General features: G+C 41.1%; 2 protein-coding genes across 7 annotated transcripts in view; one reads left to right on the forward strand and one right to left on the reverse strand.

Annotated features, from left to right (window-relative positions):
* The first annotated feature begins 137 nt into the window (after positions 1-137).
* Positions 138-2,932, forward strand: arpc4l (actin related protein 2/3 complex, subunit 4, like). Its single transcript, XM_056404991.1, has 6 exons — positions 138-287; positions 1,025-1,143; positions 1,459-1,570; positions 1,671-1,766; positions 2,067-2,237; positions 2,395-2,932. The coding sequence occupies exons 1-6, from the start codon at positions 285-287 to the stop codon at positions 2,398-2,400; spliced, it is 507 nt and encodes a 168-aa protein (XP_056260966.1). The 5' UTR covers positions 138-284; the 3' UTR covers positions 2,401-2,932.
* Positions 2,933-4,002: 1,070 nt separating this feature from the next.
* Positions 4,003-15,683, reverse strand: part of LOC130187362 (6-phosphofructo-2-kinase/fructose-2,6-bisphosphatase 4) — a 12,963-nt gene continuing 1,282 nt past the window's right edge. For 3 of the 6 annotated variants that reach the window (XM_056404922.1, XM_056404940.1, XM_056404950.1), the window contains exons 2-14: positions 11,592-11,708; positions 11,316-11,412; positions 11,154-11,220; positions 10,967-11,041; positions 10,824-10,880; positions 10,610-10,731; positions 10,051-10,258; positions 9,798-9,944; positions 9,611-9,715; positions 8,560-8,689; positions 7,614-7,676; positions 7,441-7,505; positions 6,036-6,826 (exon numbers count right to left, since the gene is read on the reverse strand). In XM_056404922.1, the coding sequence (XP_056260897.1) occupies positions 6,767-6,826; positions 7,441-7,505; positions 7,614-7,676; positions 8,560-8,689; positions 9,611-9,715; positions 9,798-9,944; positions 10,051-10,258; positions 10,610-10,731; positions 10,824-10,880; positions 10,967-11,041; positions 11,154-11,220; positions 11,316-11,412; positions 11,592-11,708 (1,313 nt within the window). In that variant the 3' untranslated portion in view covers positions 6,036-6,766. Of the gene's footprint in view, positions 4,991-6,035; positions 6,827-7,440; positions 7,506-7,613; positions 7,677-8,559; positions 8,690-9,610; positions 9,716-9,797; positions 9,945-10,050; positions 10,259-10,609; positions 10,732-10,823; positions 10,881-10,966; positions 11,042-11,153; positions 11,221-11,315; positions 11,413-11,591; positions 11,709-12,975; positions 13,235-15,683 lie in introns of those variants that run through there. The other 3 variants (XM_056404913.1, XM_056404903.1, XM_056404931.1) reach the window with 3 other exon arrangements.

The raw sequence follows: 15,683 nt of genomic DNA on the forward strand, positions 1-15,683 counted from the left end.
TGTCAAAATTAGTCATGAGGCAACGGTCGCTGAGCGATTTGCCTCCTGCTCACAGAACAGAATGGACGCATCGTCGGGTATGCTCGTTTTAAAGAACATTATATTCCACCTGGGCGGAGTAGTAAGCACAAACAGCAGTGTTTAGAGTGCGTGGATACATCCGCCTCCTCAAACGACGTGTTGAATACAAAACGAGCGCACCCTATCTGTTCTCGACGATGTAGGATTTACGGAAGAGGAGTCCCAGGCGTGGCTGAGGAACTTCCGTCTTTTACAGCACAAAAATGGTAAGTCTCTTGCTCTTAATCTGTGCCATATTTTGTTATTTAGCTACGTACCTGTGCTAACTACTGCTACATTCAAGGAGAGGTTAGCTAGCTAGCTATGTGTTTGTCATAGACGGCGTTTCTGGTTGGCGGCAGTGAAATGGGAGAATGGGCATCCTTGACAGGGTTTGCAGAAACTAAAGTGATTGAGCTGAGCTGTCTTTTCCTCTCGGCCCTGTTTCTCATCGTTACTTTGACTTGTAGCTCCACCAAAACTCTGTCAGTAGACGACGGGAACGCTGTGAATATGTATCCGGTATAAACAGAATGATAATGAGGCTAGACGGAAATGATTAGGATGAGATGCATGTCGGTCAGCTGAAAGCATCCCGTGCATTAATGTTAATGCAAGTAAAATCATTCAGGTATTATGAAACAGTATGTATATGTAATTAGCATTTGTTTAATATATTTTCTATATTAAAGTGGGCTGTTGGTGGCTCTATTTCTAAAAAACTATATCGTAGCTATCTTGAGTATAAGTGTGTCATAACTGAGTTGCAGACACTGCATCTCTGCACACAGTTCCTTCTGGTTCCTCATCACACCTGACCTAATAGGCGTGTTGTCACCCCCACTAGAATGGGAGGTTTATTTTGCCATGTACCCAGATCTAAATAACAATAACACCGCCCAACAAGATCTTCTGTGCATTGTGACCTGGACGCAGACACTGATCTTGTTTAACCTCTCCACAGACAGCGACTCTGCGCCCCTACCTAAACGCTGTGAGGGCCACCCTGCAGGCGGCCCTCTGCCTGGAGAACTTCTCCTCTCAGGTGGTGGAGCGTCACAACAAGCCGGAGGTGGAGGTCAGGTATGTTAAATAGCATGTGGTTGGAGAGCTGACAGTCTCACTGGCTGTCCCCCTCCCTTTGCTCTGCTTCGTCCTGTTTCTCGTGCCCTTAAGCTGTTGGTAGATCATCAGCTGCTTTCACACAAGTGCAGACTTGTGCAAACTTGCATAAGAAAATCTACGAGGGGAAAAAATGACACAAGCATGGGCAAGGCTGAAAAATAAGCCAGGGGCTTGCTGTGGCCTGTTTGCAGGGGTCTTTCCAATACAATGAGAAGAATAAGAAGATGTTTTATTTACAATGTATTTAATGGATGTATTTTACTGTGATTACAGGAGCAGTAAGGAGCTGTTACTGCAGCCTGTGGTGATCAGTCGTAATGACAAGGAGAAGGTTCTCATTGAAGGATCCATCAACTCTGTCAGAGTCAGCATTGCTGTCAAACAGGTGATTAAAACCAGCAGGGTTTTAGTAGTTTATTTGTAATGAGCTTCTGCTTTCTGTGACAGTATGCGTTAGAAATAACTTCTTTTATAATTGACTGTAGGCGGATGAGATCGAGAAGATCCTTTGCCACAAGTTCATGCGCTTCATGATGATGAGAGCTGAGAACTTCTTCATTCTGAGGAGGAAACCAGTAGAGGTAAGAGAGAGTGGGGGAGGGGCAATCTGCTTCATATATAATGGGATCAAAAAGTGAGTGACACAAGAGGAATCAAAATACAGTAAAGAGGAAGAATAAAAGAAAAATGAGGAAGACTGAACTTTTTTTAAATGTCTTGCGTCATGAGGCTCTTAATGCACAGATGTTCAGGAAACAGTATACAAATATGAAATGCTACAATAATTACAATAGACATTCCTAATGCTATTACACACGTGATATTTGTGTTGACCAGCCTCGCTGACTCACTTTGTTTTCATTTCCTCTCTGTGATTTCAGGGATATGATATTAGCTTCTTGATTACCAACTTCCACACGGAGCAGATGTACAAACACAAGCTGGTGGACTTTGTCATCCATTTCATGGAGGAGATAGACAAGGAGATCAGCGAGATGAAACTGTCTGTTAACGCCAGGGCCCGTATCGTTGCTGAGGAATTCCTCAAGAACGTAAGAGACTTGTTCTCTGCTCTGATGGCTTAAGGTTTTTCTTTACTGCATGCAAATGTCAAACTCATTGGTTTAATCTATTTATTCACAAAATTTCTTAATTCTAATAAACAGAAATGATGACAGAGAAAATAATTTGATTCTGTCTGCTCCACAGTTCTGATGAGTGTTTGTCTGTGGTCCCACACAAACCGGGGAACGCTGCAAGGACCAATCAGCACAAGAGTGTAGAACCGAAGGAGTGAGCAGCCAATCAGCGAGGAGATGAGAGGAACGTGACCAATCTGGCGATGACATCCGTTGCACCCGTCTCGAGTATTTCCCTGTACTCATGAATATCAATGACTGTATATAATGAAATATTTACCAGTTTCATTTTCAGCCACTTAGAACAAATCCCCAATCAAAGGCGGGTCCTTAAAGTATTAATCAAGTTGATAGTCATGAATACAGGGGTGTTGAGGACGTGCTGTTGCAAATAAAATGGCCAGGTTTTTGTATTTTGTGTATGTGAGTCAGTATGTTCTGTCACTGTTGTTTCAAATTAAATCTCCAAAATTTCTCTATTCGGGAAACCCATGTTTGAGGAAAGTAATCTGTGGTGTTTAATCACATGGAACAAGAGCTGTCTGTAAAGAAGCCACCAAAACCCATGTAGGAAAAAACTCAAAGATAATAAAACTCAGTTGTTTATACCTTTGTTGTACTTCAGTCATTCTTCTTCTGACCCTGTTACTCATGGTGTGCGAATGTGCTGTGGCCATACCTATATATGGATTTGTCTTTCGAGCATCTTGTTTTTAGTCAGCACTTTGGCCACATCTCAATCACAGTTGCGTTGTTTCAGCTGAGAGGAAGGGGAAGTAATACCTTAGAGATGCAGATAGCCTGTGAACTATTTTTGTGGTATTTGTTCACATTCACAACTTATTAAATGTAGATTATAGTTTCAAACCTGCTACTCAAGGCTTGCAGCACTAAAGGCAAATTGTCTTGCACAACTGCACTGAAGTGATATCGATTTAAGAACTGTTTTTCTTTAACTCACCCACTACGACTAATCGGTCACTTTGGGAATTCAGAGGAGGAACTTCATGGCCTAACTTTAATTAACTTTGAATAACCCTAATTTGCAAGATAGACTAACAATAGATAAAGTCATCACCTGGACACTCCCTGCTCATGATCATTTCCCTCGTGCCATCACAGTTCACCTGTTTGATTCTGATCATGAAGCCTTCACCCTCTCATTCCTCCATGTCTCTCATGTCAGGAAATGCTCAGGGGACGGAGAGGTACGAGTCTTCTCCAATCCTGGGTCCTGTGGTTTTCATCCATTCATGCTATCAGACAGTATTAAGCCAATACATCTCACCAGCATCCTTCCCACTAACAATTTTAATACTTGATTTGATTTTGATTTTATAAAATAATTTTTAAGCCATTTCTAGCCTCTCAAATGTGAATATATGCAGTTTTTTGTGTCTTCAGTGATGGCAAACCTGCCTTCGAACAAAACAATTAGTTTGAATGTCACCTTGGGCTCTTAAAAAACGTGATGGACATTTATTCACTATTTTATAATTATAGACCAAACAATTGATCAATTTATCAAGAAAATAATCAGCATATTAAATGATACTGGAAACAATTGTAAGTTGAAACCCTAATAATTAAAGCCATCGCACAAGGTAATATCTTTAACAAACGATCATGCCATCTGAAGTAAACATTAGAAGACAAACGGAAATAGTGACAGGTTAGCTTATAAAAAATAACATCTTTATTATCGTGGAGTTGGGACGTTCATTTTGTGTGTTCTTCACAAAAAGTATTAAAGGCATGTTTTATTGTCATTGGAGGTCTGCATGTAGAATCATCACTTGCATGACACATCTGTTTCAGGTGAGATCATATATGTGACATAGACCACACTGCTAAAGATAAACTATTTTTTTTACATTAGCCATCCATATAAAACTTTAATTTGAAGTGAGTGTTTTCACCATAGAAAACTTAAAATAATCACCCAGTCCATTCATTCATTAAATCACCAAGTTGTCCAAAAGCAATAGCTCATAGTATTGTTTTCTGAGTGGGCTCATAACCTTCAAATTGCACATCATCACTAAAGACACCTTCACATGAAACAATGATTGCACAAAACAGTAACACGTCACACATGTAGCAGGAAGTCACATGATCATTTGATGAAATTATATGATTAATACTTATATGATAAAATATGTTGCAGTAGCCTTCAGTGTTAATTCTGCTGCTGCTGCACAACATCAACACACTGAGACCATACTGAATATAGTCACAAACAGACAGGAAACTACAGGGACACAAGTGTTAAAATCTCCCTCGTGCAAGATGAACATTTGATTCTGGATCCCACACCATGTGGCTTTCAAACACTTAGACCCAAATACATCATCCCCAAATCATCTTGTGTTCAAGTTCCTTCAAATCCCTTAAAAAAATAGTATAAGAGTTTCACAGAGAGTGTGTGTGACAGTGTGTGTGTGTGTGTGTGTGGCAGAGGTGTTGAAGGAGGGGGAGGAGGCACATTAACCAGACAGACTCCGCTGTGAGCAGGTAGTGCAGAGTGGAAAGGTGAAAAAAACAGAGTCTTTCACACAGGAGAAAGAGGTCCAACTTCATCCACAGTGGATTCCAGCAGCAGCGTGTCAGAGGTGAGCAGGGACGGTCTGCAGGGCGTCTTCAGTCGTACGATGGATGTTCACATTCTGGAAAGAGGAAGGCAGCAGTGTCAGATCCCTGTTGTATACAAACGTGTAGGTAAAATAAATATAGGCAGTAAAGCTAACAACAAATCTTTACAACTGTGATGTAGTTGCCATAGATCACACCTATAGCAAGGTGTGAGGTTGCATATTACACCCCGCCCCCCCATACAGTGTACACAGTCTATCATACCCCTGTTGTTTCTGCACTTGTTATCAATGCTCCTGTTTGTCAGTGTACCTTAGTGTGTTTGGCACGTGTCAAAGTTTTCAGGACAGTTTTCTGACAGATGCACCTACACTATATCCACAGAAGACGTGTCCTCTGGTATAGCCCTGGTTGTCTCATGTTACTTTGAAAAAAGTTTATCAAAGCGCAGGTCATCAGACATCTTTAATATTTGCATATGATCCAACTTTGTAGCAGTAAATGTCATAAATTCTAAATGTTCATATTAATTCAAGCATTTTTAAGGATGATTTAATTTTGCTTACATCATGTTTATAACAAAGTACCTTTGTAAACATTTTGGTCTTTTTTTTTTTTTTAATGTTGCCAAAATCATTTTAATTTCTAAGAGAATGATGTATGCTTTTTGCTACTATTACAACAAGTGTACATTTTGTAATCATGCTTACTCGAGGCAGAAAGAAATCTGTGTGTGACACAGTGAGTGTTTTGTTCAGGCTGATGAATGGTGGCACTTTCTTGTGCACTCCAGTGGAGTCTTTGCATAAGAATGAATGGGGAAATCTCTGAAGACTTTGGTTTGCACGGCAAAGTAAAAAGCAGGACGGACACTGCCCTAAACATGTCATCTGCAGATATTACAGAGAGGAAGGAAATGACAAGCTTTGTTTGATTTTCAAGTGGCATGAGCAAGACATATTCAGCTCAGCAGTCTAGACATATTTATGTTATGATTCAACCTCAAGGATATGTATACCAACCAAAGATCCTAACTTTCAGATATTAAAGAGCAGAGCAGCAGCTTTAATGCCAAGCTTTCTAAAATGAAGCACAAGAAGAGTGTGGGAGGGATACATGAACTGGTTAAGTGGAGTTTATTTAGGAACAGTAAACAGAAATATCTTCCTCTTAATTCTCATCAGTGATATGGACTTGCTGTGACAGCCTTCACATTGTTGAACAAAAAACAATAAAACAAAGTATTTCTGTACTTCGGCATCTTCATTAGACAGAGTTAGACATCCTAAAACTACGGAGAGGACTAAACAGAGTTGATTTTTATGTGCAAAATGTAAAAAAGCACAACTTTGTTTTGTGCTTGTGCCAGTCTATAAGGCTAAGATTAGAGTTTTCTGACTCTTACCAACAGGAATATAGTGATGAGACACTGGTAAAAATTAACATTGTTAAATCAGTTTAACAGACAAGTGACAAAATAAACTACACATAATCAATGCTTCAAGAGAAGGTGCTGGAGTTTCATTGCTTCACAGTTGGGCTTTACAGCATCCGTTCAGAAAACAACCTTCCTCTGCTTTTGTTCATTCTCCAAAAATGGGAGAATGTTCACTGACACAAGAAGCGTGTCATAGGATTCATAATCAAAAATTAGAAACTGGATTCCAGTCAATTACCAACTTCATCACGTCTTTAAATATAAGTGGAGGAAAAACAGAAGACGAGTGGAGAGAAATTCAATCAAGGGAAGGTGCAGAGTTTGGCAGGTACATTGTGCGCCAGAAGGGTACAGTGTGCGTAATGAAGGGTAAAGTAAGGAGGGATAGGGGAAGGGGTGAGGGGGCACTGCCTCATTGGTGAGCTGGCACTGTTAGCAAAGCCTCCTCTGACATCCGCGACACCTCTACGTTCTGTTTGTAAAAAACACAAAGAGGAGGAAGGGATCAAAACACACGGGAGACATGAAATCCAACACACACACACACTAAGTGAAAGACTTGGAAAGACGTAGTACGTTTACTTTTTTCTCATGGTTGATATTTTTGTCTGTCTTTGACAGTATTGTGATAGCAGTGCCAGTCAGAAAGAAATTTAACCACTGCATACATGCTTATTATTAGAAAACCAGACGATTCCCCAGCTGCAAAAACAAAACAAATTATATTATTTGTATTTCACTAGGAACTGCTATCAGCTGTCAAACTGTCATCGTGTGGCTACTTTTATCAGTGCTGTTCAGTATCAATCCCTGTAAGAATCTGTAACATGTTCCACTCGGAGGTATATTTACCTAGAGGGTGTCGAATGTTAGAAGCATTAGTCATTGTTTCTGTTATGTTCCAACAACCTATAATACTCAGATAATCCAGCACGAAAACCTGCTGAGTTCATTATTATTCCAAAAACCGTTTGTGAAACTCAACCATCAGCGTCAACTGCACCTGCTTGTGAACCGTACCTCACAAAAGGTTGGTCAGTACTGTACTGTGTGTGTGTGTGTGTGTGTGTGTGTTGTTATACCCACCTCTGGTCTTTCTCTGTGTGTGTTGACTGCATCCACATTTAAGCTGATAGACTCAACTTTGCAGCCTGAGAAAGGTAACAATATTAGCTCAGAAAACAGAGGAGTGCACAGTGGTATTTAACAGAAAATAGATTCAGTGGGTGTAATGTGCACTGCTAGGAGACCAGTCCTACCATAGGCCACAGGTGTTAGCTTCAGTACAGTGTGCAGTGGGCATTTCAGGTATGGCAGTTCCTCTGTGAAGACAAATGCACAGACCAACTGTTCATGAAACTACCACAATAAACAGAAGTCTAATTCTTGTCCATTATTTCTACATCTGTAACCTAGCATTTTATTTTCAAACATCATTTTTCAAAAGGTTGACAAGATCAAAAGTTGTGCTCTGCACTCTGTCTTGAGTTATACTGTTTACTGTGGTATTTTGAAAACACAAAAAAGGAATGAAAGAAAAAGAAATGATAGTTTTTAATTTGACATTTTTACTACAGTACTCTGGTCTACAACCTGGGAATCAGGTCAGTCAGCCAGGTGTGAAACATTTCTCTATCTGAGCACCATGAAATTATGTCACAGCTTCACATAGTAAATGTTACACCTATCTTATTCTGAACAGGGTGTTAATACATTAAATACATTCCATCAAACATTTAATTGCAGTGTTTCCCATACATTGGTTTTATTCATTCACCACCACAGATTGACTTCTATTTCTTTTTTTTTTTTTTACTATATCAAATGGGTAAAATCTTTCATTGTAGAGCTGAGTGCAGCGCACTGATTTGCTCACTTGTCAGAAAGTACTTGGCAATTAAAATATTTGCAATGCACCTCAAATGCACTCAACCCCCAAAAATAGACTCCAATTCTGTTGGAAATTAGAACTGTGTGACTAAAAGCATTCTGTGATGGTGACTGAACTGTTATTTTGTGAAGTATTATACTTTATTTTTTAGTGTCTCCCTCAACCTACTTAGTGAATTTAGTGACTTCCTTCACTCCTAACATCAACACAACTTTCTGAAGTAGTTCACTAAACAGGCTCTGTGGTTATTTGTGTATGTCACCTAAAGTAGCCTATTTAAGGACTCGTGCCTCAGGTTCAATACAAGGACTAACCTGCTGTCTTGTCCAGGAAATAGGCCAATAAGCAGCGCATGACGGCCTGGTGACAGATGACCAACACGTTCTCCTGCCTCTCCAGCTCCATGATGACCGGCTCCAACCGCTGCACCAGGTCTTCATAGGACTGAGAGAGACAGGACGTCAAAAAAAATCAGACAGATGTAGAGCAGAATAGAACACTACTACAGACAGATTTCATTGCATAAGGATGATTTTCATCTGAAACTGCCACACAGTCATAAACCAGAGCCAGCTTTATCAATATTTTTTTGTAGTGAGGATATTTTGAGAACAGGCAAGATGAGCACACGCACACACACACACACTTGTAGTTAAAAACAACAGAAAGAAAGATGTAAATCTGCAAATTAAAACTTCTAGGCAGTCCCCTTTTCACACATAATTGCATAATTGCAGGTAAACAGATTGACATTTTAGCAAGTGGGAAAATTCATGCAGTCTGTCTTAGACTAATCCCTGCTGTTACAAGATTCCCCAAAGCACTACATCAGCACTGCCTGTCTGGGCAGCAAACTAATGCCCACATCCATCTTCCCGTGTGAGATTAATGGAGAGGTAATGGGATGGACTAAAGGTGAGAACAGACCAGCGGGCATTCAGGCCCACAGTAAACACCCTGACCCAACATTTTTGGCACACACACACACACTCACACACAGACTAATGTTAAGTCTTTGTTTACTGTGATCTAGTGTTAAGCCAAATCTGTCAGAGAGGCTGCTCGTCCAAGCTGAGGCTCATTAGTAAGTGTATGTGGCCGGAAGCCATCTGGATACAATTTAATAGTCCGTGGTCTGTGTGTCTGTGTGTGTGTGTGTGTGTGTGTGCGCATGTGTCTGTATAAGAGAGTGAGTGTGTGTCATTATCTTCACAAAGGATGGCTGACTGTATTTTGAAATTCCAAAATTCAAACAGAGACACGCTGTCGAAGCTACATCAATGTACACACACAAAAACACACTAACAGTTACACAACCACATCACATCTTTAGACAAAACATAACACGAAATTTTTGCAACTGACCTCTCCTTTCGGGTACCGATAGCGGTATTTGTCCTGGTCCCTCAGGGCAAACTCCAGAGGATAGTTCTCCTGGATCTCCTCATACATCATCTCCTCACACACACCCTGAAATGATATCACACACAGATTAAACACCATTCACACTGAACTGATGTCTGTGCTTAGCGATCAAGAGTGTCGTACTCACTGCATCAATCTCATTCAGGACCTTCCACTGTTCATAGGGCACGCTGAGAGCCTCAGCTGTCTGAATGGTTCTCTTCATCTGACTGGTCCACACCTTTAGGTCGCTGATGCCCTGTGCCTGGATGAACTGGCTCAGCTTCTTTGCAAACTGCATGGAGGAGAGAAAAACAATAATTTTAACAAACTCATCTAGCTGACGAAAAAAAAGATAACTGCTCTGAAGAAATATCCTCTATTGAAAAAGTTTGATATACCTCCTTGCCTCTAGGAGTGAGGCCTGAGTCTCCTCCAATGCGCCCCTTGACATTGAGCTCGCTCTCGCCGTGGCGGCACAGATAGATGGAGCGTGGCGTGATGTGGATGTTCATGAGGTAGTAGACAATCCGGCTCTGGATGTGGTCCAATACCCGGTTCACCAGATAGCGCTGACCCACATCCATGATTTTAATGTAGGAGAGATCCCTGAGAGAAGACCACAGATACAGTGAGTGATGTGCCTGAGCCAAAACCAATATATGTGTTCACTGACTCAGAGGAGTAGCTCACATATTCTAAGTCACAACAACCGTAAGAAATATTTTGGATTTTTAATGATCTGAAACAATTTTCCTCAATGTTAAGCACAAGGAAAGGCTCATGCTGATTAAAATTTCAAACTGACTGAAAATACTAATTTACAGCCCCTTTGCTCTGATGAAAAGACTAAAAAGCACTTGAAAATGCTAAGATGCCATGGTAATATATTTGATGTCCCACATTGTCGCACACCTGGGACATCTTTGCTGATACACTGTGCTCCTGCTTCCATCTCACCTGTCCAGAACTTCATCCAGCGTCTCGTAGGAGTTTTCATAACACTTGATCCTCTTCATGAAATCCTCCACTGCTTCCTCCGTGTTACAGTTGGTGTAATCAGGGCTACCCAGCTTCACTTGCTGAGTGGAGAAAAATCAGAAGAATAAGTACAACAGGGGCAGAAGTTCATTTTCTCCTGAGATAAACTAAACTAAACAACACAAACACTCACAACTATGTTCTCCTGTATGACATCTGGGTCTTCACACACAGACTCCACAAAGAACACCTGAGACAAAAGGGGAAGGAGAACAAGTCAGGATTAGTATGAATGACAACTCATGAAGTATTTAATCCAGTGATCCAACAAGTCACCTTAAAGCCATTCTGCTCAGCAAACTGGATGATGGTTTCTCTTCTTTCTCTGGTGGTGTTTGTTGCATCGAAAACCTGTAGAACACACCACGATATATAAGACAGTAGCAACAAGAAACTTTTTAACATTGTGCACTGTATCCTACCAGTATCAAACATCTCATACAGCAATGAACACTTGACTTACTGCGACTTGGCCTCCTTCTTCTGAGAGGTATTGTCGCACATCATTCAACGCTGCTGAGGCACATTGTCTGTAAAGATCAAAGATAATGTTGGTCATAAATGTCACATGGTTGATAGTTAAATAAATTTGAATTGGCATTCAAAGGTCAAAAGCCACTCTTACCGCCTGATTTTTAACCCCTCCTCATTGTCCGGACGGAAGAACTCAAAGGACTTGTAGATCTTCACAAATTCTCTCCTGTACTGGCCAACATTGAACTCTGAGAGAAAGATGGACAGGGGGACAGTTGAAATACTTTCTCCAGGGCTTTAAACTTGAAATGCAAAAACCTAAAACTAAATAAATTCCCCTCATCCTCTAGAAGTTTTTTTTCTACAACGGTGCCTTGCTTTGTAGAAGACTCTATTGACTGGAGCTGACAATTCTGTGAAGTCCTACCTCTGGTGGGCACCCCGATCCAGTTGAGATAGCGGGTCAGCTTCTTGGAGATATAGGTCTTCCCCCTAGCAGGAAGGCCCACCGTCACAATCAGGGTGGGACAGTTGGTCATGCATACTAGAATGAGAGAGGGCAAGAAAAGCTTGAGTCATGTGCTGATAAACGTAAAACACAAATTATACATGCAGCATATGTAACACCTCAGTATAAGAATATTAGTTCGTCTCCAGGTTTGTTCAACAATTACTTCCACAGCTGCAAATGAGCATCCATTGCTTTAAAAATACTCCCTTCTACTATGTTGTATACTACATCATTTATAATGATCCAATATTAAAACTAGATTATCTTTATCGGTGCGTGTGTGTAATCTAGTGTTATCTGCTACGAAGACAAAGTCACATCACACAACTGGGAGAATGATGTCAGTGAGGAGCAGAGGTCATGGTGGAACCAGGACGTGTCTGAGCAGTTGTGAAACACTGCACTTTAACTGTTCGAGACATCTGGAGAGAGCTAACAGCTAGTTTCCACACTCAGCATGCGAGTGTGTGCACAGATGACTGGGTCAGAGAGCACAGTAGTTTTTAAATGGGTGCTACTTCACCATATGTAATTTCTTTTAAGATGCAGCCCATCTGTGGAAGCAGGCAAAAAGACTGGAACAGGTTTAGGGATATTGAGCATTAGAATACCTTTAACTATCACCTGCCCGATATTAACGTGTGTTGTTCTATTTTGTTACGTTTGCCATTATTATTCTCAATAATAATTCACACTTTGGGGCAACACTTCATCATCACAAACTCCTCTACTGCAAAGCTCGTCAATCCAATGGCACTTAAAGAGTCGATTGATTCACATATCCCTCCTCAGTCCCTCAGGCCCCAGTGAGGAGACAGTGGCCACACAGAAAAGTGACTGCCGTGAGCGCAAATAAACTGCAGCAGCACATCACTCACATGACTGCGGGGATACAATCCCTGTTTACCAACACCTGGTGCTTGACTTGGCACACAGCAACAATGAGATAGACATCCCTACTACCAGTCCTTTCTCCTCGATGCGAGCAGCCTTAATCTACAGTGAGTATCGTGTGGATCCTTACATAACTGTGTGAACCAGATGGCTGCAGCAGCAAGACATCTGAACTCTGTAAACCGTGCCCCTGCGTTTAAAACCGGCGTAACGTTAGCTAGCTCAACCAAACTAACTGATATTAATGCAAAGGCCCGGGTTAGCATCAATTAGTCACGTCACCACCGCGGGTTGCCGCGACAACAACAAACCTCACTAAAGACACGGGTAGTATTTGTTACTATTCATTAAACCACGGGTGAAGCCGCTGTACAAAAAGATTTTGTCGCCACGTCGTCGCACGCACCCTTCCTCTGAGAAATGTGTTTTTCTGGAAGGCCATTTTTATACGGCATCCAGATCTTCTTCAGGGGGTTCTGGGTGAGTTCCCGCGGGTTGGACGGTGTTTTGTCCTCCATTCCGTCTTGCGGTGAGGTGGAGGCGGCCGCGGCGGGAACACGGGGCCTTTTCCCGTGATGCTGCTCCGAAGGTGACCGGTGTTTCATCCGCGCTGCTGTGCGGGGATGGAGACCGCCCGGTCGCTCGGTGCCTCTCTCTGTGCTCTGATGTCACGTGCTCCGATCTGACCACAGCCGAACTCACTAACGGTCGCAGTAATGATCGCAGTACGGGCGCAACACGTATTCTGCTCTACCGTAAGTGACATAAGCTGTGCTCACCCATAAAATATAATACGTCTGGGTGCAAGGGCTTTTTCAGAGAAAAATAAGGGAAGCTTGAAAATATAAGACAACATATTCTTAACAAGTTGTTATGGCAAACATTTTAACAACAATGGTTGCCTGTTTATTGATCTGGAGTTGCTAAGTTGGTCGCTAACTTTGTATGTCTGCCATTTGGTGCAGGGAAAGTAGCGTACAGTCAGTTTTTAGAGCTTTTCACTAAAAATAGCTGTGAGGGTGAACTAAGGCAGTATGTTGCAGGTTACAAAACCAAAACAATGAGCCGAGAGACGCAGAGCTGAGAGGAACTACAGTTGTGTAATAATTGTGTGGCTTTTTCAATATATGAGCAACCCCAATTTGATCCACTGTGTATGTAAAAGCTGTAACAGTGAAAGAATCAGTTAGAAATTTGCCAATTTTAGGAAGATTTACACCTGGAGTAGTCTCAATCACCTACACTCGTAATACATGCAAAAAAAAACATGAAAAAGTTCATCAAATACATGCATTGTTTGATTTGGAGACTCCACAACACAATCAAACTATATTGTTGAGATCTTTCAAGTTGCCTACAAACAGCAGAATGAGAAAGTGTAGAAGAAAAGCTTAGCGTACCTTGAGGTACTGTCTACGGGGTCAAGGAGGTTAAAGTGGTGAGTTGGCCTTTAAGCATTAGTGGACTAACATTACCATTCTTTACAGTACTAAAAGTGAATTCTTAAACAGCAACAAAGAAAACCTGCTAAAATAAACTTGGAGCTTTAAAATCAGCATCGCATATTTCCACACAGCACTCAACAGAGGTCTAATCAGCAAGAAAAACTCAAAACACCTGTGTGTGTGTGTGTGCAAGGCAATTAAGAAACAACTTTTACCACATTTTCATTGTTGCAGCATCGTTTGACCTCATCTCAGCACCCTGGTTTTCTTTAATAGTTGCTTAACCTCCTAAGACCCGAGCTCTATTCTTTGCTATATAGGCTGATTGGGACCTGAGAAAAATGATGTCCACATATGAGGACATTAGTTTTAAATTTCGATTACTGAGTGGCAGTATAATATCCTCATATGTGGTCACCAGGCCCTTGTTGAGAAAAAGTTAGTATTGTGGTCTAGAGAACCCAAAATGTGAGGTCCACATATGTGGACGCCAGGTCCTAGGAGGTTAAGACTTGAGCCTAGGGCTAAGTTTGACTATTGCACAGGACTGCGCTTGCAAAACATAATATTAACCAACAGAATCAGAGGGAACTGGTCAGTGTTATTTTCACTTGTAGGTGTCTAGAGTCAGTCAAGCAGAGCATTGTTGGGTTCAAATCATTTGTATGGGAGTCAGTCGATAAAAGAAAATACTTTTCTAGTCCAACAGCAATTTCATCTTCTCTGTAGCCCTCATGAAGACTGAGGTCCTTGAGCAAAACTCATATAACCAGCATCATTTAGTAATCTTAATCGTGCAGTTGTTTTGTGGTATACAGACTATGATGCATGAGCATGAAAAACACAAGTGTAAATACTAAAATCAGTAATGGCGGAATTCCATTCAGCTACTCCAGTTTCAGGGTCCTGGTCCTGTTCATGTCATGCTTAACTGGGACACTTGGATTGACTGAAGGCATCATTAATATAATTTGTAAAACCTGGTCTTTTCCTACCAGGACAAGTCAAAATATCTTCTGTGACAAATTTCCTTTATTAAAATGATGCTATATACACTTTCTCTTGGCACTGCAAGTTTTCCCAGATGAAATCATTAACCACTAAATGACAAAAGTTTGAATGTGTGTGGCGTTTCTTTAATTAAAACCACACAAATCGACTGTTAATGTCAACTGTTCACATTCACACTTACTTAGAGACTGTAACTGCTGACAATAACCATCAGATGGCACCATTACTCTCGCTCTCTCTGTATGTGTGCTGACCCAGGATTGTGAACTACCTGTATGTGAAACACCTGTAATGCAATCCAGCTCTGCAGGGAATCCTTTATTTCCTCTAGATGTAATGCTTGTGATGTTGAGCAACACATAAATAAATGTCAACAAAGACTGAACATTATAAGCTTGACAAAGACGGCACTTTTTGCAGAGATTGAATTACATTGCACAGGTGTAATAAAGTGGTATGTCTCTGTACATTTTCAAGTGAGTAGACTTCTCTTTTCATCTGTTTATGTGTTGCTTTAGGACTATCTGACGCACTTATTATATTAAGCTTTAGAGTCAACCTCGGTGGTGGAGCAACAGGGCCTGTGACCTAAATATGACAAGAAGGAGGTTTTCTAATTAAATAGCTCCTACACTCTCTCAAATTCCCTGACTGCTAG

Source organism: Seriola aureovittata, chromosome 2 (assembly GCF_021018895.1).
Source record: "Seriola aureovittata isolate HTS-2021-v1 ecotype China chromosome 2, ASM2101889v1, whole genome shotgun sequence".
NCBI classification, from domain to species: domain Eukaryota; kingdom Metazoa; phylum Chordata; class Actinopteri; order Carangiformes; family Carangidae; genus Seriola; species Seriola aureovittata.

What these genes read in the sequence shown, in the direction of transcription:
- arpc4l (XM_056404991.1), top strand. An exon ending in TCAGCATTGCTGTCAAACAG is followed by an intron (nt 1,571 to 1,670) that starts GTGATTAAAACC and finishes AATTGACTGTAG; the next exon opens with GCGGATGAGATCGAGAAGAT. An exon ending in TGAGGAGGAAACCAGTAGAG is followed by an intron (nt 1,767 to 2,066) that starts GTAAGAGAGAGT and finishes CTGTGATTTCAG; the next exon opens with GGATATGATATTAGCTTCTT.